Raw genomic sequence first — 27444 nt, 5'->3', positions numbered from 1 at the left:
ACTGTCTTCTGCCCTTTGTTGTAGATCTTTGCTGTAGTTGTAACCTTCACACGTACTGAAGTTCAGGTGGAGCTCTACAGAGTTTGGAGTTATCCAGCTGTGTCTGGCTTAGGTCTGGCTGCTGTGCTCAGCTCCTTCCTGCTGCAGACCTGGGCTAGGACTGGGTCGGACCTGGGCTAGGACTGGGTCTGGGGGATCCCGGAACTCGGCCAAGTTCTCAACTTATAGCTCAGACAGGCCTAGAACCTGGGCTAGGACTGGGTCTGGGGGATCCCGGAACTCGGCCAAGTTCTCAACTTATAGCTCAGACAGGCCTAGAATTCACAATGTAGCACAGGCTGGCCTCTAACTTATGGAAATCCTCCTACCTCAGCCTCCTGAATGCTAGGATTACAAGTGTGTACCACCGTGAACTAAATTAACATCAAAATAAATTAAAAAATGTAAATGTTAAAATTGAAACAATAAATATTTTGGAAGAAAAAATAGGCAGAAGTCTTGAAGACGTAAATGTAGGCAGATACTTCATGAACAAAACAGAGACAGAAGAGGAAACCCTACCAAAATTACAAAAATGGGATCTCACATTTTAAAAAATCTTTTCACAGCAAAAGATATATAAAACAAAGTGAAAAGACAACACACAGAGTAGGAAAGAATATTATAGCCTTCTGTCCCTTAGACAAAGGGCATATATCCAAAACATATGAAGAATTGAAAAAAACTAAGACCCCGCAAATTCAAAGACCCAATCCAAATATGGGCATCTCAAATGCATAGACATTTTTTAGATGAAGAAATAAAAATTGAAAATGAACATATCAAAAAAGTTTCCACTACATCAGTCATTTGAGACATGAAAATTAGAACAATGTAGAGATTCCACCTCATCCTAGAAAGGGTGGCTGTTATCAAGCAATCATCCAATAACAAATGCTGGAGGAGCTGTGTGGAAAATCTAGACTCCAGTGTTGGAGTCTAGTCTAGTGCAACAACTGTGGAAATCAGTGCTGAGATCCATCATGAATCTATATCACAGTCAGGCTCAAGAAGTAAGCTTTAGATTTCATTAAGGGAAGGGCAGCTATTGAATTTACAAGTCCCAGTACAAAATAAAAATATGAGGTACCTTGTTCAAGAAATAGGAATAATGTGTCATTAAAGATATTAAATATAAAGCTTTTTACTTTAGATAGTCTATCACTAATAAAAATAATAACATGATACTGTTGCATTATTTTAACAACATATATTTGAAAATTACAAAATACATGCTTTGGCTTAAACATTTTTGTAACAAAATAAACAGTACTGTGTTGAATTGTATATTGATTGAGATGATTTTTCTCAATTGCTTTCTGGAAAATGCACTTATGATGCCGTCAAAATTTAAGTTTTGATAACTTTCTTTTTAGCTGATACAATTACAAATGACATTAGTGACTCATGTCCAATGCAATATCACAAATGCTGTGTACTAAGTTTTTATTTCCAAAGGATCTTTTTGCTGTTACAACCTTTGTAGAGTCATTAAGTACGTGTTAGAGTCTGAAAAATTAGTTTAAATTTTTAATAAGTTACTTCAAAATATAACTTTTAGAACACTTAGAGGTAATATGATTCATGGAACATTTTTTTCTTAGAAAGGTTAACCCTTCATTTGTCAGTGTAAAATCCATTTGTGCAAGTCTGAATTTAATTTTTAATGTAAATCTATATAATAGAATGTTAATGTTTTTCTGCCATATGTTGTTATCGGCAAAGTTTGTATAAGAAACTGTAAATGGTTGCATAATTTGTACATAATTCTAAATTCCTGTTATTATTCTATTGCTATATATTTTAGTTACATGGAAAAACTCATTAATTATATGCCCCTAAATCTTCATATTAAAATAGTTCTTGCCATTGAATGGAATAATTTCTAAATTAAAGTTTTATTTCTAAGCTTGTGGATATGGATATTAGCTTCACATTATTGAAATAATATGTTCAAATTCATAGATTTTAAACTCTTTAAAGAATTTGGATAACTGATACAGTTTATTGAAATATCCATCTCCAAGAAGAAAACTGTTCTTCTGTTTGGTAACAAATTACTGACAAAGTTTACTGACTGAACAGATTGTACCTGTCCTGGTGACCAGATTGGGTAGTGAGTATTTCTGTGAATGCCACAGAGACAGCACCAGGGGACAGGGAAGTCAGTTGGCCTCCTCCCATTCTGGATCTTGCTGCTGGCTTTTTCAGAGTCCCTCGTTCGTCTAAAGCCTTTCTTACATCACTGCTGTTTCTGCTGCTGCTGCTGCTGCTGCTGCTGCTGCTACCACTTTAGCCCCTGAACTGCATTAATCTGGCTGCAGTTCTGGGTAGACCCTCCTCTTAGGTCTTTAGCACCTGACAGTCACTAGATATGCATGCACACACAAGCACCGTGCACCTGCTACTTGCATGTATGCTGCCTCTTGAGTCTCCAGGTGTGTGTGCAGGGGTGGTGGCTGCTGAATAACAACTTTTCATGTACTGTCAGCCATCCTTATGCGGTACCACTCCACTAAATTTTTCTTACAAAACAGGTTGAGAAATGAAATGATTAAGAATTTTGGGCCAGCCAAATAGCTCAGCAGATTAAAGTACCTGCGAGTAGGCAAAGGGGCTGGGGGTTTGATCCCCTGGCCTGCCATTCTGGCTCTACTCCTGGGGTGCACTGAGAGGGCAATTGAGCCTGGCTTTTGTGGCATGTGCCTGTAATCCAAACTCTTGGCAGGCTGTAAACAGGAGGATCACTATGAGTTTGATCTAGTGGTGAGACCCTGAACGCCCTGTAGACCTTCCCCTAAAAAAAAAAAAAAAAAGAAAATTAAAAAAAAAAAGAATTTTAAGACAACAAAGCAGAACTTAAATCTAATCATGGAGCATTCACAGGAAAGTGGCCATATGTGACTGACTAGATTACATGCATATGAAATGGGGTCTGAATGTCACAATAGGAAATATTTTTTTTACATAGAAATATAGAATACATGCAATGTGATTACAAAAGCCTTGCAGGTGATCTGGATGAGGAATGTGCAGATGTTGCTGAAGGGGCACAAAGTTTCAGTGGACAGGAAGAATCATGATTATAAAGAGCTATTGCTCAGCAAGACGCCTATGGATGATGATGATAATAATAATAATGATAACAATAATAATATATCTCAAAATCACCAAATGAGATTTTATTTATTTATTTATTTATTTATTTATTTATTTTGGCAGAACCAGGGATCGAACTCAGGCCCTTGTGCTTGTCAGGGAAGCATTTATTCCACTGAGCCATTTCCCTGGCCTCCCTAAATGAGATTTTAAATTAAGGGTTTTTTTTTAACAAAAATTACTAAATATGTCATGTAATATGATAATTAGTTTTAATTAATCATTTCTCAATGAAAATGTGTATCAAAACATCATACTATATTATGTAAATATGTGCAATTATTGTTTCTCAATTAAATTTAAATTAAAGAAGTATTTTCTTTTTCCTGAAAAGCAAAGGGAGTAATTGGAAGCACAAAGCAAAAGAGTGGGATAAATGCACACCAATAGGTACAGTATGAAAAATGAATGCACATACAGAAAGATAGCTCTGCAGCATCAGGTGTGTGAGCCCAAAAGAGCAATGCAGGATAGCTGAGCACAGCTCTCCCTGTGAGAACATTCCTGTGTGGGTAAATGAGCAGACACTTGGATGGCCTTTTAATTGCTATTCTTCCCCTGAAACTACGGCCTAACCTATCCTGATTCTACCATTCTAAGCCTCATCCTGACCCTTCAAAGCCAGTTTTGTAACAACCCTGAGATCCCTGATTCTTCTACTGGAATTCAGTTCCACAACCATGCATAGGCCCAGCTCAGAATTCAAAGAAAATCTTGTTTAGGGAGAAAGTGGAATATGGAGAGACTTGGTGAGGGATGTTACACCAGAGTAGGTGTAATAACTGGTGGCTCATGAACACCAACACACTTTTTGCTATTAGTAGGTAATTGAGACTGGTAGGGCCTACATTATAACAAATATAAATAGAGGAAAGCTGATTATGGAAGACTTCATCATTTGAGAGATGTTTAGATTAATCCAGCTTGTCTTGCAACAAAGCAAAGAGATTCTTTTCACTTTCATATTTTTTTGTTCTTGCACTTTTCTTAGGTGTCTGCAGAAGTTCAAGATAACAGCTTTAAAACTTCAATATGCACAAGAATTTCTTGGAGAAACTTGTTCATATCATAAATTCCTTACCTCCTAGCAGAAATACTGATTGAGCAAATCTGTAGGAAGGACCCTAGAATATGGATGTTCAATAAGTTTCTCTAGTTGATTTAGTGTCATTAGTCCAAGGACCATGCTTTAAAATGTTGCCTTAGGTTTCAGTACATTAACCAAAATTTCTCTTTAAGGGAAAACCACATTACATTAAATATATTGTTAGGAAGTCTCTGATGCTCTGAGTCCAAGAAAAAGTTTATCGCCATTAAAATATTATTGGTGAGTAATGCTTCAAAAATAAAGACGGAGCTTAAAGGTTAACTGTAATTAATTTGTAGATTATGTTTATTTTTAGAATCTAATCAAACATTTTTATCATACAGAAAATTCTAAAAGTTCTTGGATTAAATAAACACTTTATTTTAATTTAGGGTTTTCTACATGAGTAGAATAAAGAATACACATTTAATCAATTTTTGTATACATAGATACATAAATGTAAAAAGTTCACAGAAATGTGAAATCTAAATATGATAGAAATACTTGAAAATTTTTAAACATGATTTTAAATATGATTTTGTCATGTTTAAAAGATTCCACAATTTTTAAAAATTATATTCCTGAAACTCTTATGAATGAAATTATGCAGTGGAGAGGATTTATTTCCAAATAATTGGACAATAGTTAAGGAGACTGACTAAAGAAAGTTGGATTTGTGTTCCTTATTATCAACACTATGCGATGTGCACATAAGTTTTACTTGTATTATGTTCTCAATTCTGTGTAGATTTTTAATTTTCAATAATAAAAAAATAGTATGAAAATGAAAGGGGCTTGAAATATCTACATAAGTGGAAGTAATATTTTCCACTGAGCTTTTAAACTATTGACAAGTTTTTTAAGATTAAATATAAATGACACAATTCATAAAAAGACTGTAAAATTTAAGTATTTTAATATTTATCATTTTCAGTCGATGTAAATCAATTGAGCTGTTATGTCAAACAGCTTTATCTAGCCACCTTATTGTTAAGAAGTACAAAGAAAGGCTTAATGGGATATACATGTATGATATATATGAAAAGCCTTATTAAAATTCACTTCATCATCAATACCAATTTTCAGAGTGCATCTTTAGTTGTAAGTGTTCTAGCAACATAAAAACTATATCAAAACTCATGTCAAAATCCACACGAATGGAACTGAGTCTTTATTATCAATGACCAAGTGCACTATCACAAAACATAAATTTTAAGTACATTTCTAGAAGCCAGTGAATGGCCAAACTGATCATTAAGAAAATACATTTTTGTTTCCTTCTTTTTGTTTTAACTTGCCTGCAATCTTTATCTGTGTATAATAGTGATTCAGCATCAGTTTTCAAAATACCTGTAAAATGATTCCTGAAGTTATGAGATCCTCTCAAAGCATGGACAGCTACATATGAAAAATAGTCAGACTATTTTGCTGTATGCATATGGGGCTCTCTAAATGAAGAGAGAGCCCCATGTTATCTTTATAACATAATAGACAATGTTAAGTTACCAAAATGAACTAGAGCATAGATAGCACTTCCAACTGGTAACAAAGTCATCTGATATTTTCTGTCACTAGTGAACTAGAGAAGACTGGAGATAAAAACTTTAGAAATTTGGTGCTTTTTCTAATTCTTGAGAGTCTAAAATTACACTACATAGAAAGGTATTAACATATTAGCTCTTTGCATTGTTCATTAACTCATGAACATGCCTAAAAGTGGGACTATATTCTATCTGTAAGCACTTCATTAAAATTTACTTTATTATAGATCTGAAAGTCAATAGATATTTTTTTCCAAAAGGAGAGATATAAATGGCCAAACAGTATATGCCATATTAGTCAATCTTAATAAACATCAGGGAAATGTAAAGAAAAATCTTTATATCTCGTTAGATGGCTGTTATTTAAAAGGCATGGGTTAATTGTTTATAAGGCTGTGAAGAAAAGGGGGTACACTATGAATGTGGAAGACTTGCCCAAGGAGTGAATGGTTGAACAGTAAGTAGTTCAGATTAATGGAACATGTTGGATCCAGCCGTTGTCTTTCCCATACCACTGAAATACTTCCTAGACTTAAGACAGTTTCTTGCTGGCCCAGGAAATGGCTCAGTAGAATAAGCACTTGCCTTGCAAGCACAAGGGCTTGAGTTCAATGCGCGGTTCCGGAAAAAAAAAATGCTCCTTGCCAAAGCTGCTTTTCTTTTTCTTTTCTCTTACACTGATATTCTAAATAAAAGCCAGAGAGTTCTCAGCTGAATGCCTTCAGTTGAGGCAGCTCCTCTCAGCCCCTCATTATTAAATTAAGGCTCATCTTCAAGCAATCTTTCATTCTCTATGCATCCATAGGGACACATGGTAACAAGTTAGTCCCTGTGTAGGGCTCAAAAACATGAAGAGGGGGCATAAGCAGATGAAAAATAGCGTGGAGCATCTCTACAGACCCCACTAGTTGGGTCTCATCTCTAATCCTTCATTCTCTTCAACACCGTGGTCACATACTGTGATATAAGTGGAAATGAAAATTGGTTCAGAATTATGACAAATAATATGAAAATATCCAAAAATACTTAAAAACAATACTTGCATATGATCCAGAAACCCATGTTTTAAATGCATATTTATGTTAGTAAGCTTTTCATTGATGTGACCAAATACCAGAGAAAACAACTGAGGAAGGGGGGATTGATTTGATGTTAATGGTTTCAAAGGATTCAGTACATGATAGGATAGCTCCGATTTGGGGGACAAAGAGTGAGATGGTATTTTGTGCCATAAGATCATGTTGGAACAAAGTTGCTCACCTCATGGCCATGAGAAGCAGGTATGAGCAAGAACAAGAGTGAGTAGTGAAGGAAAGGTCCAGGTTCAAGATAAGCTGGCCTCTAATGACTTACTTCTCCCACTAGGCCTGGCTGCCTACTATAGTCCATGCAGCCATGAACACATGAGTGGACTAAGTAATTGATAAGGATGGCCCACAATTACCTCCCTCAGCCCCATCATGAACAATTCCATATTCGCGATCAAGACCCTCAATGTGTGAGACTTTATAGGATGCTTCATATTAAACTGCAGCATTCTTTCCCTGGTCCTCAAAGTATCTTGCCAATTTGATTATGCAAAATATTTAATAGCTCTGTAAGAGTTTCCAAATCTTAAAAGTTTTATCATTGCTCAAAAATTTAAGTCTGAGGCCTTATCAGACCTTCAAGGTAACTATTAGTTGTGAGTTGATACAAAAATTTTAAACAGCAAGTTTTGTACTTTCAACATACAGAGTAAACAATCCCATGGAACAAAAAGACCCTATAAATGAGAGCTTGGACCAGTAAAACAAAAAACATCAAATCTTGTGGCTCTATGCATGGCATGTGCAACACCCAGAGGTAGAATGTGAGCCCCCACAATTCTTGAGAATTCCCAACCATAAAGGCACTGTTGCAGCCCATAGGGGCTCTCTTGGCCTGTGGGTTTCCTTGAAGGATGTTCCTCATTTCCAGCATCTCTAAATTTCTTGGATCTCTACTGAAGCTTTGGCTTCACTCTGAAAATTTCACATATCATCTTCTGCAAGAACTGTGACTTGTTACATAGTGCGTGGCCTCCCAGCCTTTCCTTTAACATCGAGGTGTAAACTTCTGACACCATAGTCTTGAATTCTGAATGCCTACAACACCAGAATTATGTAAATGATGTCAGGTCTGACTCCTCCCTAGGGAATACCCAGGCTAACTTGGATGATGGCTGAAACAACCTCTGATTTCCTTGATGACTGAAATGAATCCTAGAAGAACAACTTTCTAAAGAGCACTACATGTATATTGGGCCTTAGGCCTCTCTGCAAATTCTTTCAAAGCAATGGAAATGCATTTACTGTCTAGAAGAGTTATCTACACTAGTATGTTCTTTGTAGCCTTCCTTGCAACAAACAAGATAAGGAAATATCCTCAGGGCTCATTTTCTATATGTAGATAAAGAAAATATTGATTATATTTTCAATGGAAATTTATTCACCCATTAAGGAAGAGACATTGCCATTTGCAATAGCATAGAAATACCTGCATGTAATTATGTGACATAGGCCAGATTCTGGAAGAAAACTATTGCATAAACTGATTTGTGGAATTGTAAAATTCTAAGTATATGTAAACAGATAATAGTGTGGCAGCTACTAGGACTGGGGAATTGGGAAATGGGGACAAGTTGGTCACAGGATTATCTAAAGACCTAAAGTACAGCAAACTATAGTTGGAGACTATACTCTACATGGAGACTATACTTAATAATACAATATTATATACTAAAATTCGCTAAGAGTCAACTTCAAATATTTTTACCAAAAATATACAAATAAGTTAACTATATAAAAATATGGCATGTTAATTTGTTCAATTATAATAATTACTTTATAATATGAGTATATATTTATACATACACTTTACATTGTGCATATGAAATGCAATTTTATTTTTTAGAAAAGTGGTCCTTTCAGGTTTTGCTTGAAATAAATTATTTTATCATCACTTGGCGGGACAATTCTATGAGAACAAAGGAATACTTGCTGGATTTTTATTCCTAAATGTGAGAAGAAATCAAATATACCACACAAGTGAACAATTTAAGTTCATGGTCTAGTATCACCTACATTATGATTTCATGACCACATTTTATTTAATTAAGAACCAATACTGGACTTTCTTATTATTAGCAGAGAAAAATTGTATCACAACATGAAACAATAACATGATAAATATAATACATTATAGTGATCATTTTCAGTTCTACAGAAGGTTCCAATAAAAAGCCAAATAAAATTGTGGGAGATGGCAGCTCTCAATTGTGTAATTTTATCCTATCAAAAGAAGTTCTAGGTTAGCCTTTAATCCACCCATGTTAAGATGCTGTCACTCCCTCAGTCCTTCCCCATCCTTGTTTGGGTGTTGTATACATAAAAAAGAAGAGGAAAAGAGCACTAATTACAAAGAAAAGGAAGCTGTGATTTCTTGAGTAAACCATGCCATGGCATTGTGGTTGCCATGGAAACCAAGAAGGTATTTAAGAATAGACAAAGCAAAAATGAGGCTGGACGAGTTTCTGATCTGTAAGGATCAGGGAATTGCATTTGGATGTTGAATGGACATGTAACATGTGTAACCTGGGAAGAGTCTGATGGCTGGCTTTAATAGTGAACTTGGTTTTTTGCTAATCTTTGGAAATAATCTCACCATTTCATATGGATGGCCCAGAAAGATTGCCATGAACAAGACTCTCACATTGAGTCCCTCCACATACACCCCACACCTCCCAGCCTCTGCCTACAAGCCACTTCTGGGCACCTTTGGTGTCACAGCTGAATTCAGCTAGCCACCCGGGAGTGGCAGAGGGCTGGAAGCCATGGCCACAGCTACAGGAACAAACAGAGTCACACTCTCTGAGCGGATGGACCTAATTGACTTTTGTTCTCTTTTTGGTTTCTAGTGAGAGTGGTTTTTGGGGTCTAGCACCTAGAAGTGTGTAGCAATTTGTTTTGATCAGTTCTCCCAGATGAGAGAACCTGGAATGTTAGTTGTTTGTCAGTTCTCTCAGGCAAAAGAACCACTAAAGGTGTGTGCTCTCTCCCAGATGAGAATCTGTAGGAGGTTGTTTGTGTTTGCAATCAGAGGATATTGCTGCATGTATTTTTATTTAAACCACTCTAAAGTTCAAATTGGTACAGGAAACATTGGCGAGGACCAAGTTTCTTCCCAGGATATTGTCTGTTTGTCTGAATTGCCTGTTTTATATTTTCCCCATGTGTCCGTGTTCCCTGATGTGCCCATGCCCTGAGATTACAACTGAATCCACAGTCTGGGCTGGAAGAGTTGTAATTGTCCTGCCCCTCCTGCCACTTGGAATAGTCTATTTGGAAACCCGGAAAAATTCAAATCCTGCTTAGTTGCTTCACATTGTTATAGTTACTGCCATTGTATCAAATTATATTATCCTTGTACTTTTGCTCATTGTGTGGATTGAGCAGGAATGTACTTGGGATTTCTGTTATGGGGATTTCTGTTCTGGGGATATTGACAGCAAACCAACAGTGCTGAAATACATTATCCAGAACTTTGATAAATTTAAAGGTAAATATAGGATGAAAATGACAAAACAAGAGCTCACCATGCTATGTAAAGAAGAATGGCCTTCTTTCATAGTAGGCTGGTCAACTGAGGAAAGGATTAATCCTCACATAGCCACTAGCATATGGGAGATAGTAACTGGGAAGCCGGGACATCCAAGCCAGTTCCTGTATATTGACTCCTGAGTCTGCGTGATTCATATATGACCTCAATGGCATAGGATATGTGCATGTGGAATACCTGACCACGTACTGATTATGAAAGAAAGTCTTTAGGACCCAAGCTTCCTATTCGCCATCAGCCCTTCTTGGACTCACGTTTAACACTTAAGATTGTACAGACCATTAACCCTGCTTCTTTACTGCTGGTGTCATAGGAGCCCCCAAATAATGATTGTGTAGAGACTGTGGAGGCTGCACATTCTACAAGACCTGACCTACAGGACATGCCCTTTCAAGACCTCCATCTCATCTTGTTCTCGGATGGGAGCAGTACGGTAATAGCTGGGGTACTCAGGGCAAGAGCATCAGTCATGACAGTAGAATGGACAGTACATTTGGGAGCACTGTCTCCTGGTACATCAGTCTAAAGAGCCAAACTGATAGTGCTTACCTGGGCCTTAGAACTGGGGAAAAACAAGACTTTAAACATTTTCACAGACTGCCGGTATATGTTTGTCACTTTACATGCACATGGCACCATCAGTAGAAAAGAGGTCTCCTAACTGGAGGAGGAAAAGGACATTAAAAACTCATAAGAGATATTGAACTTTTTGTAAGTAGTATGGTGGCCCACTTAACAGGCAGTAATACACTGCACCAGACATCAAAATGGAAATTCCATCAAGACCCAAGGCAACAGCACTGCTGATTTGGCAGCAAAACAAGTGGCTGTGCAGATTTGTTGCTGGAAACACACATTACAGTGGCACCACTCCTTCAGCCACCAAAGTACTTTGAGACAGAGTTAACTTGGGTCAAGTCAGAAGGGGCATCAGAAAGAAATGAATGAGAATTCTGGCAGGAGAGAGTGTTCCTACCCAAACACATGGGACATTTTTTGATTCAGGAGCTACATAATAAAACCCATCTGGGTAAGACAACTATGGCCAAACTGGTTGGCTGTTACTTTTGTATATCTAGACTTTTGGGCAGTATGTGCCTCAGTGGCCAGTAAATGTGTTACTTGTGTTAATAACAACCCAGTTTCTCACCCACAGCATAAATCAGGCATCCGCCATCAGGTAACCCTCCTTTTCAAAGACATTGAGGCAGATTTCACAGAGATCAAGCCTATGATTGGAAACAAAATATATTTGTTGATGCCTGTTTGCACCTACTTGGGATGTGAAGAGGCCATGGAAACCTGAACTGAGACCTCCAGAGAGGTGATAAAAGCATTGACATGAAGCAGAGAATTTTTAAATTGCTGGTAATAAAACACAAGTGAGGGTGGAGGAATCATTGCAAATAGGAAATGAAAGATTTACACAGAAACTTTGAGACTTACATTTTGTAATCTCACGCAGTTCATTCTGATGCTGGCAGCTGTATCCTTGTTCTCTAGGCAGGAAACTGAGGAATGTTTTCCCTAAGAACTTAATGAGCCCAAGAGACAGTATCTAAACACAGAGTATGTAGCAATTTCCCAAGGAAATAGCCCATCTAGGACATTTTAATATGAGCTGCAATAGAGAACCAAGCCTCCAAACTTGATAAGAACTTTCATAACATTTTTAGTGTTCCCTTCTTAACTATAAGCAAACAGCTAACATTCACAAGATATCTTTTTACATTTTTGAGCAAAGAATAGATGTTGAAACAAAGAAAGCCACCATGTGGCAAAATAAACCATTCAGGGAAAATAAACTAGAAAAATATTTGAGAAGTAATACTTTCCAGGAAAAAAAAATCCTGCAAGGTATGATAAAGGAATAATCATAACATGAAAGGATAATTAGAAAGTTTATTATACTTTAGCAAAAAATAATGGGTGAACATCCTGGAAGAAAAAGCTAAGAAAATCTCTTATAGGGTAGAGCAAAAAACATATGAAATGGAGCAGGAGAGAATTTTTAAATAAGCCACATATACTTACATACACATGTATATTCACACAGAGATAAAATATCTATAGACACACATATAGATAGAGAGAGTAACAATAAAGTAAACATAGTATTTAAATAAGAGGACTGTTAAGTATAGCACAATGGTGTACATCTGTAATTCAAACTGAGTCTTATGTAGGGGGAACCAGAGTTTGAGAACAGCCTGGGAAACCTAGTGAGATCCCCTCTCCAAATGAACAATGGAACAAATTAACATAAGTAATAGGAATTTCAGAAAAACAAATTAAATACAATATTGGGTCATTCAATTAAATAATCTAAGAACAGAATGTATGGATTCCTAAGATGCCAGTCCACCAAAAGCCTCATAGAATGGTTGGAGACAGATTTAAACACTGTATATCTTTCCACAACTGTGGAATATTGGGGAAAACAAACTGTTGGAAAAAGAACAAGAATGCATGTCACAAACAACAGATCATAAATCAACATGGCTTCAGCTCGTGAAGCAACATAGCATTTTTTTTATTTTATTTTATTTTTTTTTATTTTTCAACAAATAATACACTGCATATATTCTTCTTAGAGCATTTTTAAATTTATGAAGAATCATCGTCTGAATTCTAAAATTTAATCTAAAATTCTATTTTCACCTAAACTATCAATCAAATGTAAGCAGAGAATGAAGACTTTTCCAAACATGAAGCTTTCAGAAAAGTATCTCTTTTTTGAATTATTTTTTAATAAAGACATCAGAAGATTTAATCCATCGAAGATAAAAACGTATGTTAAAAAAGAGAAAAGCATGGTATGTAAGCAACAGAGTTCTGACTAGAACATGGGACTGGGCTGATACTAAAGCAAAGCAACTGAGATGGGTTGTAAAATAAATTATTTTCCAATCCCTAGAAAACTAGGCAAACAAAACAAGGGAAAGCAAATAGAGAAAGTGCAAAGCTAATATTCTGAAATGAAATGTGGACAGAAAAAAACAAACAAACAAGGAAATCCACATGATGATATCTTATTTCTCTATTTCTAGAAAAATGGAAATCGAAGACTTAATCTTTATTTAATATCCTTTCTTCTTTATACATATAATACACATGACTAGATTGTTTGATATGTTTTTAGCCAAATGTAAGATTACGAGATGAGACTTTTTTATATAATTTAAATCCCTTTTTTCCATAATTTTCTTAAGAAACAACAATGAGACAGTTTCAAACCAAAGTGGTAGGACAGTTTCAATATTTAACACATTGCATACATTCTTCCTAATGGCTATTTGCTGTACAAGATGCAGACATGATATCCTATTTACAAAAACTATTAGAACAAATTCCTCTATTCATTAAGAGAATGTAACTATATATCTATCCTAACCATTTTGAATACACAGATACAAAATGGACATTCATCTGTATTCCCTTTTTTATTTAGTTCCGTTATTTGAATATTATAGGTGTGTTAACTCAGCAAAATATTCTAAAAGAGTCCAGTTAAATTCTGTATGTAGCACTTGCTATTTTTTTCTTTCTTTTTTTAAGAACTAATGATTAAACTCAGGCCTCTACTGAGGCATCTCCCAGACCCTTCACTTGCTATTTATCACACATAAAATATTATTTAATTTTGATGCACAAAATAATAATGGTCAATATATTCCACTGTACTTGTAGGTACCATTACCTATTCATCTTCTACTTCAATAACAAAAAATATTTACAATAAAGAATAAAAGATGACCAACAAGACAAAAGTAAATGAAACCACTAAAGAATCAGTGTGGAGGGCTGGAGGGATGGCTCAGTGGTCTCGAGCACCTACTTAGAACAAGCTTAGCAAAAGTATCAGGGACTGCGGTTCAATCCCCCAGCACCACATGCCAGCCAGCCCTGCCCCCTGGTGGGCTGAGCTGGCCTCTCTCTCTCTCTCTCTCTCTCTCTCTCTCTCTCTCTCTCTCTAATAAATAAATAAATAAAAATTTAAAAAAAAATAAAAAAAAAAGAATCAGTGTGGAGTAAGCAATCATCCATATTTTGAGAGGTAAAAGTTTGACACAGGTATATTATGTAAGCAAGATCACTCTACATATGTGGTTGCAAAGTAATATCATAAAATATGAACCCAAATCCTCTATATTAACAGATAATCAAAGCATGGTTTGCCATCAATTCAGCCGAAGTCTACACTGTGCCTTTTGCTTAATGAATTAGATATGTCAAGTACTCCACTTAAATTTTGATACTTTATAGATAATGACTATGTACTTATGGCAACACATTTATATTTCTTATGAAGAGATAACATTTACTCAAACTGTTTTCCAACTATAAATTTATGCTGGGCTGTGGTAAATTATGGGACTGAACACTTAAATAGATTTATAGGAGAAAGAATTGGAAATTTATTTTTTACCTGGCTATGGAACCTAGTGGAAATAGAGTATTTTCTTGTGAACTTTTTATATGAGAGTGAGGAAAGACTAAGACAGAAGAGGAGAATCAGTCTCAATTCAGTTTACCACAGTACTTTTCTTTCCCAAATCTCCTTCTAATCCCACTTTTTTAATATATGTATATACATAAATTTAGGGCAGGGTCTACAGAGTGTAAAGGATCTCACTATGTATATTGGATTCCTAGTGATTCTCCTATTTTCAGCCTCCCAAGAGCTGGAATTATAGGAGCACAACATAATACCCAGTCTCAATCGCATCTTAGTGCACTTCAGGGGTGAGGCCAGCAAGTCAGGCCAGGGATCGAACCCTTGGCCCCTGCATCTGCCTAAGCAAGCGCTTTAATCTGCTGAACTATATGGCCAGGCCTAACTTCCTTTTTTTTATTATTAACTTCTTATTTGACTTTTCCAGATCCATAATCTGAAAATGTACATAGCATCTGAGTGTCTTCTACATTTTAAGGATATGCACTATTGCTTGGAAAAAAAAAAAAAAAAAAAAAAAACAGGAGAGAAACACAGAAAGATTTAGATAGAATGCCTAAGAAGCAGAGTAGCCTGATTTTTCTTTTAAGGTGAGAATGAAGTCAAAAAAATGTCCAAATTTCCAGTCCTTAGGGAAATATTCAGGACACAAATGAGTACAAGCATACTCAAATTTGGAAAGGAACAAAGTAACAGGATTTTTCATGGCTAAATCTTGGGAACAACCCAAATGCCCACCAACTAAGGATGGATAAAAAGACGTGGTATTTTTATACAATGGATTATTACCCAGTTACATCAAAAAAGATAAAATTGAAGCTTTTATAGGTAAATGGATGCAATCAGAGACCATGCTCCTATGTGAAGTAAATAAGACCCACATATATAAACATTGCATTGTCTCACTGTGAAAGAGACTGAAAGAGTACATAAAATCCACAAGGTACAATAGACATTGTGAAAGGGAAAGAAACTACTTTAAATGAAACAATAATTTGGATGAGTGAAAGGAGAAAAAAAAAGGACAGGAAAATATATATGTATATGCCAGATAACTAAAATAATTGTACTTCTAATTTCTATTGGTTTACTGAAAAGAAGAGTTAATGCTTGTTTGATCAATTTTGCATGCCTGTACCTGGCAATCTGAACAACTACTTTGAAGATAGTAATAGTCAATATAACAACCACTGTTGATTTCCTATCAGCTTGTTTTGAAATTCTGTATTTTTTTACTATTAATTTTTAGTCTGTTTAAAATTAATTTTAAAAAGGATTTACTAGTTTGCAATAATTTCTTTTTACTGAACTGGCACTGATCAAGGCTTTGGCTTATCTTTTATAAAAATGGGTGGTGGATTTCTAGAAATTTATGTCGGTGTGCAAAGTGAGACACAGAAGAGTAATCACAGTAGGACAGCACCTGTGTGAAATCAAAAGTGGAAAAAACCCACAGTGCACTTTCTTGGACTGGAGTGGAAATGAGGGCTAGTCAAAAACATGAGGAAAAGTTATGGGTATAGCTCAATGGTATGATTTTGTATTGTGTTGTAGTTTGATTACACAGGTAGGCATTTTTAAAAATTCAGCAAATTTGCACTTCAAAATTAATATTATTGGTGTATTTGTTCCTCAAATGTACAGAAAATATTGAACTCTAGTGACTGAAAACTCATGCATTCAGGAGGAAATGTAGATTAATATCTGTGAGTTCACACATTCTTATTTCTTTTAGACTTTAAAATAATGTCACCAGTTGCCCTACGTATTTCTTATTTCATAAATGTACACAAAGTATGAAAAAAAGAAAACATGTCCTCCAACTTACTAATATAGGATCCCAGGCAAATACTTTTAGTTACATATACTTCATTCTTCTCTGGTATAAAACAGAGCAATACCTGCTTCCAGTGTTCTTTAGATTGAAAAACATAAGCTTAAATGGTCACAGACTACATATTTTTAGAAGAGTAACTAACAACGATAATAGAAAATAGAACACCAGTGATAGCAAAAACAAACTCTTCATTATCTATCTTGCAAGAGTCAGCCTCAAAGCCTGAGTATTTAAGCACTTTGAGAAGTTCTACAGTTCTACACAGTTTTACCTGTTTAATTGCCTTCTGTTGGCATCAACCACCAGCTATATATTCTCCATCTCCAATAAAAGATAAAATTCTAAGTAATAATAGGTTTAAGCCATGTGGTAAAAATATCTTGAATAATAAAAAAGTCCAGAACCCTGGAGATAGGTCAGCTCTCTAAGCACCTGGCTAGGCAAGCACAAGTCCCTGAGCTTGATAGCTTGATGCCTGGTACCACATGCCACTCCATCCCCTGGAGAGCCAACTGGTCACTAAGACCAGGTGTGGTGGTGCATGCCTATAAGCCCAGAGACAGGGAGGCTGAAACAGGAGGATCACTATGAGTCCCAAATGTATAACAAGGCCCTGTATCAAGTATATAAACTTCCTAAAAAGTACAATTTTAAAATACATGTGTCTTGGCATTCTTGAAAATTGAAGCTGAACAATATGTCTTCTACTCCTTATAGGACTAAGTTGCAAGATCAAGATAATATTAACATTAGCGTGATCCCTTAAATTGAAAGATTTCAGTTTGGTTGTTCTCACATTTTAATTCAAGAAATTTGGTATTCAACTTTCAAAAAATCAATCAGATATTTTTTCTTTTTTTAGTAAGGGAGATGAAAAGAAAATTTAATTCTGAACAGAATAATAACATTAAATAGACTAGCACCTTAAAAATAATTTCAACCATCAGTAATTTTTTAAGACAAAATATTTAAATCTGAACCATTCTTTGTACATAACTGAAATGTCAAACATTTTGGGGAAGATTTTAGCACTTATAAATGACTTCTCTGGTGTTTTCACTCTGTTTATTAGGAAGAATGCATTCTAGTATGTCTTGTCATTTTTCTGAAATTATACTTTTGGTTTACTCAATCCAGCTGAGCTCCTTGATAAAGCTGTGCCAGACACCCCAAAGCCTTTACACTGCCTTGTAAAGCCACAAAGAATTCCAATTGTCTGGGTGTCTTGGGTGTTTCTCTTAGTAAATATAGACCAGTATTTGGGAGTTCTCTCATTCTGCTGGAGAAAATGAATAGGCCATTCTGTATGCTGGTATAATAAAGACTTCTATCACAAAGAATAAACAAGTAAATGAGGGGCAATAAACTTAATTTGCACATTAGATATGCTTTTCCAAGTTCCGACATTTCAGTTGAAAATAATGCTGAAGCAATGAGGCCTATAATTGAACATCCAAAACTTCTCCAGTGGGGAAACAAAAACAAATGTTGCCTGCGAACAAGATCATTTTTATAGCCTGCTGTTGCTTTGCTTTTTAATAATTTTCCAAATGCCAGATCAAATAATTTCCTGTTTTATTTGATTTTCATATACCTCTTAGTGCATGTATGCAATGTAATTTGCATCAAAGTCCTCCGAAGTGCACACCCTCAAACACTTCCTTTCGATTTTCTGTGCCTGTGGAACGTGTCCTCAAATTACACTGGGCTCCTCACGAGGATCTGGCAAGGCTGCTGCCTACTAATTGCACTTGCAACATTGGAATGGAAAATTGCCTTGTCCTGCTGCATTAGTGATGTAGATGTGCAGGGCGGATAACTTCAAAATCCTCTTAACACAGATAAGCCATATCAGCTAAAAACTAAGCTGGCAAATATCCTACTCTTGTAACTATTATCTTTTTACATGTTATCTAACAACAACATTTCTTGCATGGCTGGGGCTGATAAGTAAATTCAAAGAGAGATGATTGCTTTATCAGCTTTAGTACAATTTCCCATTTGCTCCTGCCACTCTATTACAGTTATGGTCACTATAAGTTGACTTTGTCTTAAAAAAAAAAATTCTATTTGTCTCTGTCATGATAATCAGATGGCCATCATTCAGGAGAACTAGACAATCATGTGTGAAAAAGACAATCATGTCAACATACACAAATATTGAACAATCTGAACAGCAAGGAAATTGGTGAAGCAATACACACTAATGTAATACTTTCCTAGACAAAAGCTTCAGATTTGAGGTTATAAAATATTTTCTTAACAGTGATATTTTCAGCATTTCAGCATAAAAGGGAATTAGAGACAGTAGTTTAATTAAGAAGTGGTGCATAACAGACACAAAGATAAATAAAGCAGTTTCTATAAATGTTTTAGCCATAATGTACACACAATAGTTATTCTGATTATTTATACATTTGCATAATTAAGTATATACCCATTTAGATTGTGCAGGGATTCTCTCACCGATGGCAAAAACAAAGGAGCCAAAATTCTTTAAATAGGATATGTGTATTTCATGAAGGTTAAAATACAACTAACACAAATTTCCTTTCCATGTTTAAATATAAATGAGTGAAAATAACTTCATATGATGTATACTGACGTCACTTATATTAACAAGCATCATTTTGCAGATGTAAACTACACCTTAATGCACATTATAAATACCAGAACAGGGAGTTCTGCGTTTGAAGTCTTCAGAATGTGCATGTAGCTTCGTATTGATCTCTTTACCCTGGTAAGGTAGTTGATCTCTATTAGAAATGGATAACATGAAAGTTTAGGATTAGGGGAGCAAATGCACTTAAAAATCACTTTCCTTACATGATTTAATTTTGGCCAAACTGTTTCAAGAAGTTTAAATTTTGAAAATTTAAATATGTTAGAATTTAGAGCAAAAGTCAGGATGGAAATTGTCCTGGTCTGTAAAGGAGTGTAATCATTCATTCACTCAATTAGTGTTTATTGGTCACATATAGTTCCTGACAGTGTTGTGAGTTCTGTGGTTCATCATTGGTTAAAGCAGACAGAAATTCCTATCCTTCTTATAGTTCTGTTCTGGTAAGGAAGGGAAGACAGAAAAGGTAAATTATATAGTGTAGTTGAAAATAAAAACCACCACTGCAGAAGAAAGACATATGAACATAACAAATAATGTAGATTGAGATTGAGATCTTTTGTTTTAGCCTTAACAGGGAATACTAAAACTAAGTCATATTTTATATGTACATATATTTAAACTGAATAATTTAGTCATTTTTCTCCTTTTTAAAAATGTATTTGGTACAGATTCTCACTATGTAGCTGACTCATGATCCTCCTGTTTTCAGCCTCCCCAACACTGGGATTACAGATGTGTGTCCCCAAGCCCAGACTCCAGGGCTGGCTCAGTGATTCCAGGAGCAGTGTCAGTGCAGCATGTGGTGCCTGGATCAAACGCTGGTCCCTATACTTGCCTAAGCAGGTGCTTAGTCTGATGAGCTAACTCACTCACCGTGTATTTTTCCTCCTTGTAGAGAGACACCCCCTGGGGGCATTACGTGCTTTATGAAACATCCTACAATGCTAACCAATTTCTTTCCACTTTAAGGCCAAGAATGCTTTCTCACAGAAAGTATGGCAACATAACTGGGTCTGAATCATAAGTTGTCTGCAGAAAAATGCATAGTCTAAATTCTCCTAGATTTCTCTAATAATATTTATGTAAGTTTTGTATTTTTCTAGCACCAATTGTTACTAGACAATTAGTAGTATGATTCCAAAGAACTATGAAATGCATGAAGAGAAAGATTTAATTCAGTTCAATCCATTCAATCCAATGTTTTTTTTTGTGGTTCTCAGAGGAAGAATTGCTTAGTATCATATTAGCAAAAAAACAGTGGTATGATATTTGAATAATGCTAGTATAAGTAATCACTATTCTCTAACAGTGATGATCTTGTCTTTCTTATTTCATATTTTAATGTCCCTGGAATTTTCTATACATGGGAGACTTAACTAACAAAACTTAGGATACTCTAGCATGTCTTAATTTATTGCTATAATAGATAAATGTATACCACCTACACCTTAATTTAAAAACTATAATAAATATCTCTCATTCTATTTTAGACTTATTTCTTTCAACATAAAAATTCACACTTTTGTGTATGAATATTGCAGAAATTATCTGAGAAGTACCCTATTATTGAATAAAGCCATACGATACACTGTGAAACATCAAGTCCATCTCATGTTTTATCAATCACATTTCTCCTGAGTGTTTCAGAGAATTGTAGACGTAATGTAATATGCTTGAGACAAGTTGGCAGAAATATCTTCCAGGGATAAAGGTGGCTATTTCTTTTCCATGAAATGGTTTAAATAATAGTTGAAGTCTAAGAGCTAACTACTTTTATTGCATATATTTATTTTTAATAGAAACAATAAAAAAGCATCAATTGCTAAATTTAACCATTTGGGTTTAATTAGCCACTCAATCAACTTTATCAAGACAGTAATTTTTGTCCATGTGGGAGGCATAAAATGATAGAAGTAACACGACTTCTAGTAAACATACTAGTTTTATGAGCTGAGATTCAATATAATAAAGTAACAAAAATGGAGCATAGATAATTCCAGTACTAATTGTGTCCCTTGGTGATAAGTGTAGGTACATTTGAATTGATGCTAACTTGTCTTAAAAATAGAGTAGGCAGTCCTGCCATCCCAAATTACACAAGTTTATCTGTGTACTCTGAAGGGAGTGTAATAATGACTCACATGGACACTATGATTTTAATGTTTTGTCTTTAGAAAGAAAAATGCATAGTTAGAGTCACTGCAAGAGACTGTTTCACTCCCTATGTGCCTGCAGGTAAAGAAATAATGAACCGGCTATGCATTTGGGGTCCACACATATAATATATGCTCTTTAAAATACATGTATTATATGCTGTATACAGTAACAATACAGCTAATGAACTGAAGTATTTTCATTTTGCCAAAAATATGTGTCCCAAATTTGGAAAAAAATTTTACCTCCATTTGTAAATATGCATATTGGGTGACAAACACAACCATAGCCACCTTCCCTATACAAGCAAAAATGTAGTCATTTTCCTCAAAGTTGTAAATAATAAAGTTCATAAGCTATACAAAATGACAACTTCTGCGTGAATTTCAACCAAAAGTACATTATACAGTGACTTTATCAAAATGTCCATGACCCCATTTACTAATGCATTCATGAGCATCCATAGATATGAGCTGTAGGTTTTAACTCTGCCAAATTATACACCAATAGCATTTTCAGCTGGCAAAGTGTTAATATTTCCCATAGTGTACTACTAGCAAAGCATGTATCCTGTTATTGAATATGGCAATGTTAACTGAATTTTTAAATTACCAAATTATATATTTTACACATAGCCTAAGATGTAAGTTTGATATTGGTAATAGGTGCCATGATACTCATGTCTCATCAAATGAAGCACAAATATAGAAAATAAAGTACCTTTTACAATAAGACTGCCAGTATTCTTTGCAATGCCGAACTGATTTGTGGCTATACATGTGTAGGGTCCAGCATCTGATCTGGTAACATTATGTATTTTGAGGCTTCCATCCTCCAAGAGAAACACTCTAAGAAGAAGATATAGAATCAGTGCAAGTAAGAATATTATAACTGCTTATTTTCACCTTCAAACATTACTAAACCATGAGTACACATAATAGTATCAATTTCTTGTAAATGTTCTAGTATAATTCAACTTACCATTGTTTATTTCAGTGCTAGTTCTTAAAGGTATAATATCAAATTGACAAATAAATAAAAAAGTAACTATTTTGAAAAGTCAACCACTGTTGAAAACTGTATATGACTTCACTGACATACATAGCAATTTTCACATTGTTTAATCTGAAGCTTTTTGAGTCTGACCTTATTAGGCACTTTCAGTGAACAAAAAACAGGGTTCCAAACTAAGATGATAATTTCAGGTGCAGAGAGTCACAGCAACCATGCTCATAGCTACATGGCCAAAAGGCTACACTTATTAGGCAGATACCTCAACCCAAGGGACCAAAGAGAGTGGAAAGGTAAAGGATTCATAGATAAGATGGCATTAGCAGTCTTTTATGCTCAATATTTTTATTAGTATAATTGTCAGTATAAATATAGCACACATTGATCTCCTTTTTTATATTTTCATCCCTTCTTTTCTCTCTCCCTCACCCCCACGTCCCCTTCCCATCCTTTCAAGGAGCCAAATGATTGATCCATTGATCCTTTGGATTTTTTTGTCTCAATTTCATTAATTTCTGCTCTGATCCGTGTGGTTCATTGCTCCCTATTAATTACAGATTTTCTTTGTTTTTGTTTCTCTAGGACCTTCAGAAGTAAGAACACTCTATTATTTTAATGTGTGCATTTGCAGGTATCACCTTTCCTCGTAGAACTACTTTCACTGTGTCCCAATGTTTTGGTATCATTATACTCATTTTTACTCTAAAGTGGAAAAATGTGATAGGCATCATCTAACTACATGTTAACATCACCAGCAATGGAACATTGTGAAAGTAAACAATAGCACTTATGAGGTATTTCCCATACAAATGTAAAAATGAGGATAGACTATCAGATAGACCTAATCTGAAGCACACTGGGGAGATTGCTCAGTAGAATAAGCGCTTGCTTGTCTGAGTTCAAATCCCTGGTTCTACAAACATATTTGTAGAACCAGGGATTTGAACTTGTACTCTTTAAACATGTTAAGTTCATCAAAAATAGAATAAACAAAATATAAGCAGTAAGATTAAATAGCTTAGTGGCAAGCACAAGAACCTGAGTTCAATCCCTGGTTTCACAAAAAAAAAAAAAAAAAAAAAAAAAAGGAGTGATATCTATCTAACAAGTCACAGTGTTTCATAAAATGGTCTCTTTACATTTTCTTTACAACTCAAAAGTAGTCTAAAGTAAACTCAAAAGTAAATCAACATAATCTGTAATCAAAGAAAACCACAGGATTGATTTTTGGAGAAAAAAAAATCATCATCAAATGATGAGAAAAAGGGAATGATATGGAGAAATGATAATATTTGTCCACGATTAGACTACTTATATATGATTTGCAAATTTAGTTATCAGCTTTGTAAAAAACAGAGCTCTGCTAACAACAGTGGGTAGTCTAGATTTCACCAAAATAATTGATGATACACTGTTTTTAATAACTATCACTTCAAAGAAATGAAAGGGAGACAATTTGCATGCATATCACATCCATTAGCATTAACAAAGTATTTTTGTTGCATTGCAAACATATCACTGTTACTAATGTGTGTACAACATGAAATCTAGCTAATATAATTAATTACCCAATTTGAAACACAGACAATCTCTGCCAACTACAATTTATATGAAACAAGCTTCTGCTGTTAAGCTTATTATTCATGAAGGATTCAAAATTCTAGTGTTGGGTGGAAAAGGCCACATCTGGGATTGAAAATGCTCCATAGCACGTCATCAGATTTTTTAAAAAAGAAACACTATCTTAGACTATTGTTCCACAGCAGATATTTCATCTCTTATTTATGTCTGAAATGTGCAGCTTAAGAGATCCCGATTTACATTAAGACTTGAGTTAGCGTCATATTGCCACAGAAACAGAGGCATTCTGGTACACAGCAGACTCTTAAAACTACTTTATTGGACTTAATTTTAAGAGGTCAGTTGGAGAACACTAATGTCTATCATCTATAACTCTGGACAATATTATCTCTAGCAGCATGAAAACATTGAATACTGGTCAATGAAACCCAGATTTTTATTTTTTGCCAATTTTTGTAATGCAACATATGAGAGAGGACATTGAGAGCTTCTTTAGAAAGTAGCACAAATAATGGAGTAAAAATGTTTGAAGAGAACGAAATAATTTTGTGGGGGAATAATCACAACACACTTTAAAATTTTAAAAATAATTTTATTGAGAAACAAATAGCCATGAGAAAGTTTCAAAACTGATTAGTAGGACAATTTCAATAATTAATACATTGTATGTTGTTGTCTTCTTAGTGGTTATTCATAGGACAAGATGCAGACATGATATCCTGTCCATAAACACTATTAGTACAAATCTGTCTATTCATTGAATTAAGAGAAAGTAGCTGTATGTCTATCCTAACTATTTTGAATATACAGATAAAAAATGGTCCTTCTTTTGTATTCCCTTTTTTTATTTAGTTTTGTCAGAGATGGCATTCCATTGTCATTTAAATATTGTAGGTGCGTGAATTCAGCAAAATAATCCAATATAATCCAGTAGTCCATAATAGTAGTGGGTTATCTGCAGGACTGGCAATGTCAGAAGTTATTGACTTGAGCCTTTTACAGCTCACCATATTAACATGGCTTTATTTTTTATACTTTGTTTTTATACTTTTCTGCTGAATGGTTAAGACCAAGATAAAGCAAGACCAATATAATAAGAAATGTGACTTCTGTATCTGCCAAGATCAGTCAAATTCCCTCAGGATTTATCCTGAATCCCTGTACTGCAGTGTGTAGATCCTTTGTGAGTGTCAGCCATGTGGATGAATCACAGCCATTGCTTGACCAGTTTGCTCTCTGTGAAAGCCTGAGAGAATGTTTTCTCTCCATGTGACTCTCCTTAGGCTCACTCTACATCATCGATAACATTCCTCTGTGGTCCTATAATCTCCTTGATCAGAAAATTTGGGATACAACTGAGTTACATGAAGTTACAGTCCAGGTTCCCCTATGTCCTGAGTCCTCACAGACCTTGAAAGGCCAGGGACAAAATGGTGGCTGTACATGCAGCCCTTCTTTTTCTCTATAAATTTTTGAAAAAATATTTTAACATTCACCATATATTTTGATCTTTCCTTATATGTAGCAACATAAACATAGGGAAAGAAAAAGAGAAAATGCAAAGTTAACACGCACACTACCATGTAATTGACGTTTTTGGTTTATCAGAAATTTCATGTAGGAATCAATGGAATATTTCAATTGATAGCTTTGATAACTTTCACTGAGAAAGATAAAAATTGATATTTTTATTCTTATTTTGGAATCTTCACAAAGAATATTTGAGTAAGTCAAGACATATCAATGAAAGATATCAAAATAGTCTTAATCTATATTACATATAGGTTCCACTGGCATTAAAAATAAATTATATTCTCAGTAAAAGTGAGCTTAGCTATTTATGAAAAAAATTCTGGTAATAAAAAGTAAAAATTTCCTTCTAAATTAGTAAAGTGTATATAACAACAGGCAATAATATAGTTGTCAATAATATGATTGATTTCATATTATAGTTGTAATTTTCATATTAAGATTTAACATTGGAATTATACTACTAATAAACAATAGATTGAAATTGTATGCATAAAAATATGCAAACACCAAGAAACTACTAAGAGATTCCAAAATTCAATAGTAATGAAATGCATGATGGGAATTGAGGAATACTAAATTTTTTACTTTCTTAATTTCTTCAGCTAAATATCTGGTATGTTTAAAAGTCTATATCAGATGTTACAATAGCACAGTGTATGGTTGTGTTAAATACTAATGTCACTTTTTCATGATATTAAATCTCAGTGGTCAAAATTGAAGGAGGTTATGATCTACTGTTGGGAAGCTAAGCTGTGCAGGCTACTATTTATGTCATAAACTGTAACTCATTAAATCCTTAAGACAAACCTCTGAGCTTTGTATTGTTCTATTTCACATTTTATAAATCCAGAAACAGGCCTGGCAAAAAGCAATGGGTGTATGAAAGGCCCCACTCAGTAAGCTAGAGAAAATATCCTAACCACATCTTTCTCTTTAGACCAGAAAGTTCTTAATTTTATCAGATTTTTTTTTTTTTACTTTAAGTCCCCAAAATATAGTCAAAAGCTATTGTTGTTAAGACCAGCATAAAGATGTGGGGGGGTGGTATCTATGACATGAAAAATTCTATCTGCATATACTGATTTTTAAAATTGGAGGTTCTTCATTTAACCTTCAGAGAGTTGTGCAGCTCTTTGAGATGAATCACTTGTGTGTCTGCATATATGTGGAGTAGTTCAAGGTTCTTCACTTTTTGAGGTCATAAAGACAAGCTGACTACTGTACTCCCAGGTTAAGTCTTTTGACATGAAATAATGATGGCACTGCAAGTACTGTGGATTACTTCCCTTCTCTTATCCAACTACGGTGTTATTAGCACAGTGGGCAAGAACACGGGCTTTGGAGTCAAACAGCTGTGACTGAATCCTACTCCCCAAATTTAAAATTTGTGTGACCAGAACCAAGATAATTAACAGTCCAAATGTTCAGATTTGTCATGTGTGACATGGGAATGTTAATATTACTTGTTTCCCAGAGTCATAGGATTAAAGGATTCAATGATGTAAGTGATTAACACACTATCTGACTTCTAGGCTGAAGGCAGTAGTAGATAATTTTTAATGAACAGACTTCTGTTATGTAAGAATGTAAGCACTTCTGTAGTTCCACTAGGAATATCAGTAATAGAAATAGAAGAAAACATTTCTGTCATAGCTTTATCAAAGATGCCTGAAATACATATGCTAGGATTCTGTTACATAATTTTGGTGGATGTAATATTTACATATACTTATAAAGTAAAATGTGGTATATATGTCACATTATATATAATGTATAAGATATATA

The 27444-nt window shown here is 34.8% G+C and overlaps 1 protein-coding gene across 1 annotated transcript in view; it reads right to left on the bottom strand.

Annotated features, from left to right (window-relative positions):
* The window catches only part of Cntn6 (contactin 6), a 306964-nt gene that overhangs the window by 49814 nt on the left and 229706 nt on the right, over nt 1–27444 (bottom strand). Inside the window, exon 11 of the mRNA XM_023713308.1 lies at nt 22255–22382. Coding sequence (XP_023569076.1) covers nt 22255–22382 — 128 coding nt within the window. The remainder of the gene's footprint in view (nt 1–22254; nt 22383–27444) is intronic.

The sequence above is a fragment of the Octodon degus genome, unplaced genomic scaffold (genome assembly GCF_000260255.1).
Source record: "Octodon degus isolate 3935 unplaced genomic scaffold, OctDeg1.0 scaffold00030, whole genome shotgun sequence".
Classification (NCBI taxonomy): domain Eukaryota; kingdom Metazoa; phylum Chordata; class Mammalia; order Rodentia; family Octodontidae; genus Octodon; species Octodon degus.
This window is presented reverse-complemented; position numbering and strand designations above follow the sequence as displayed.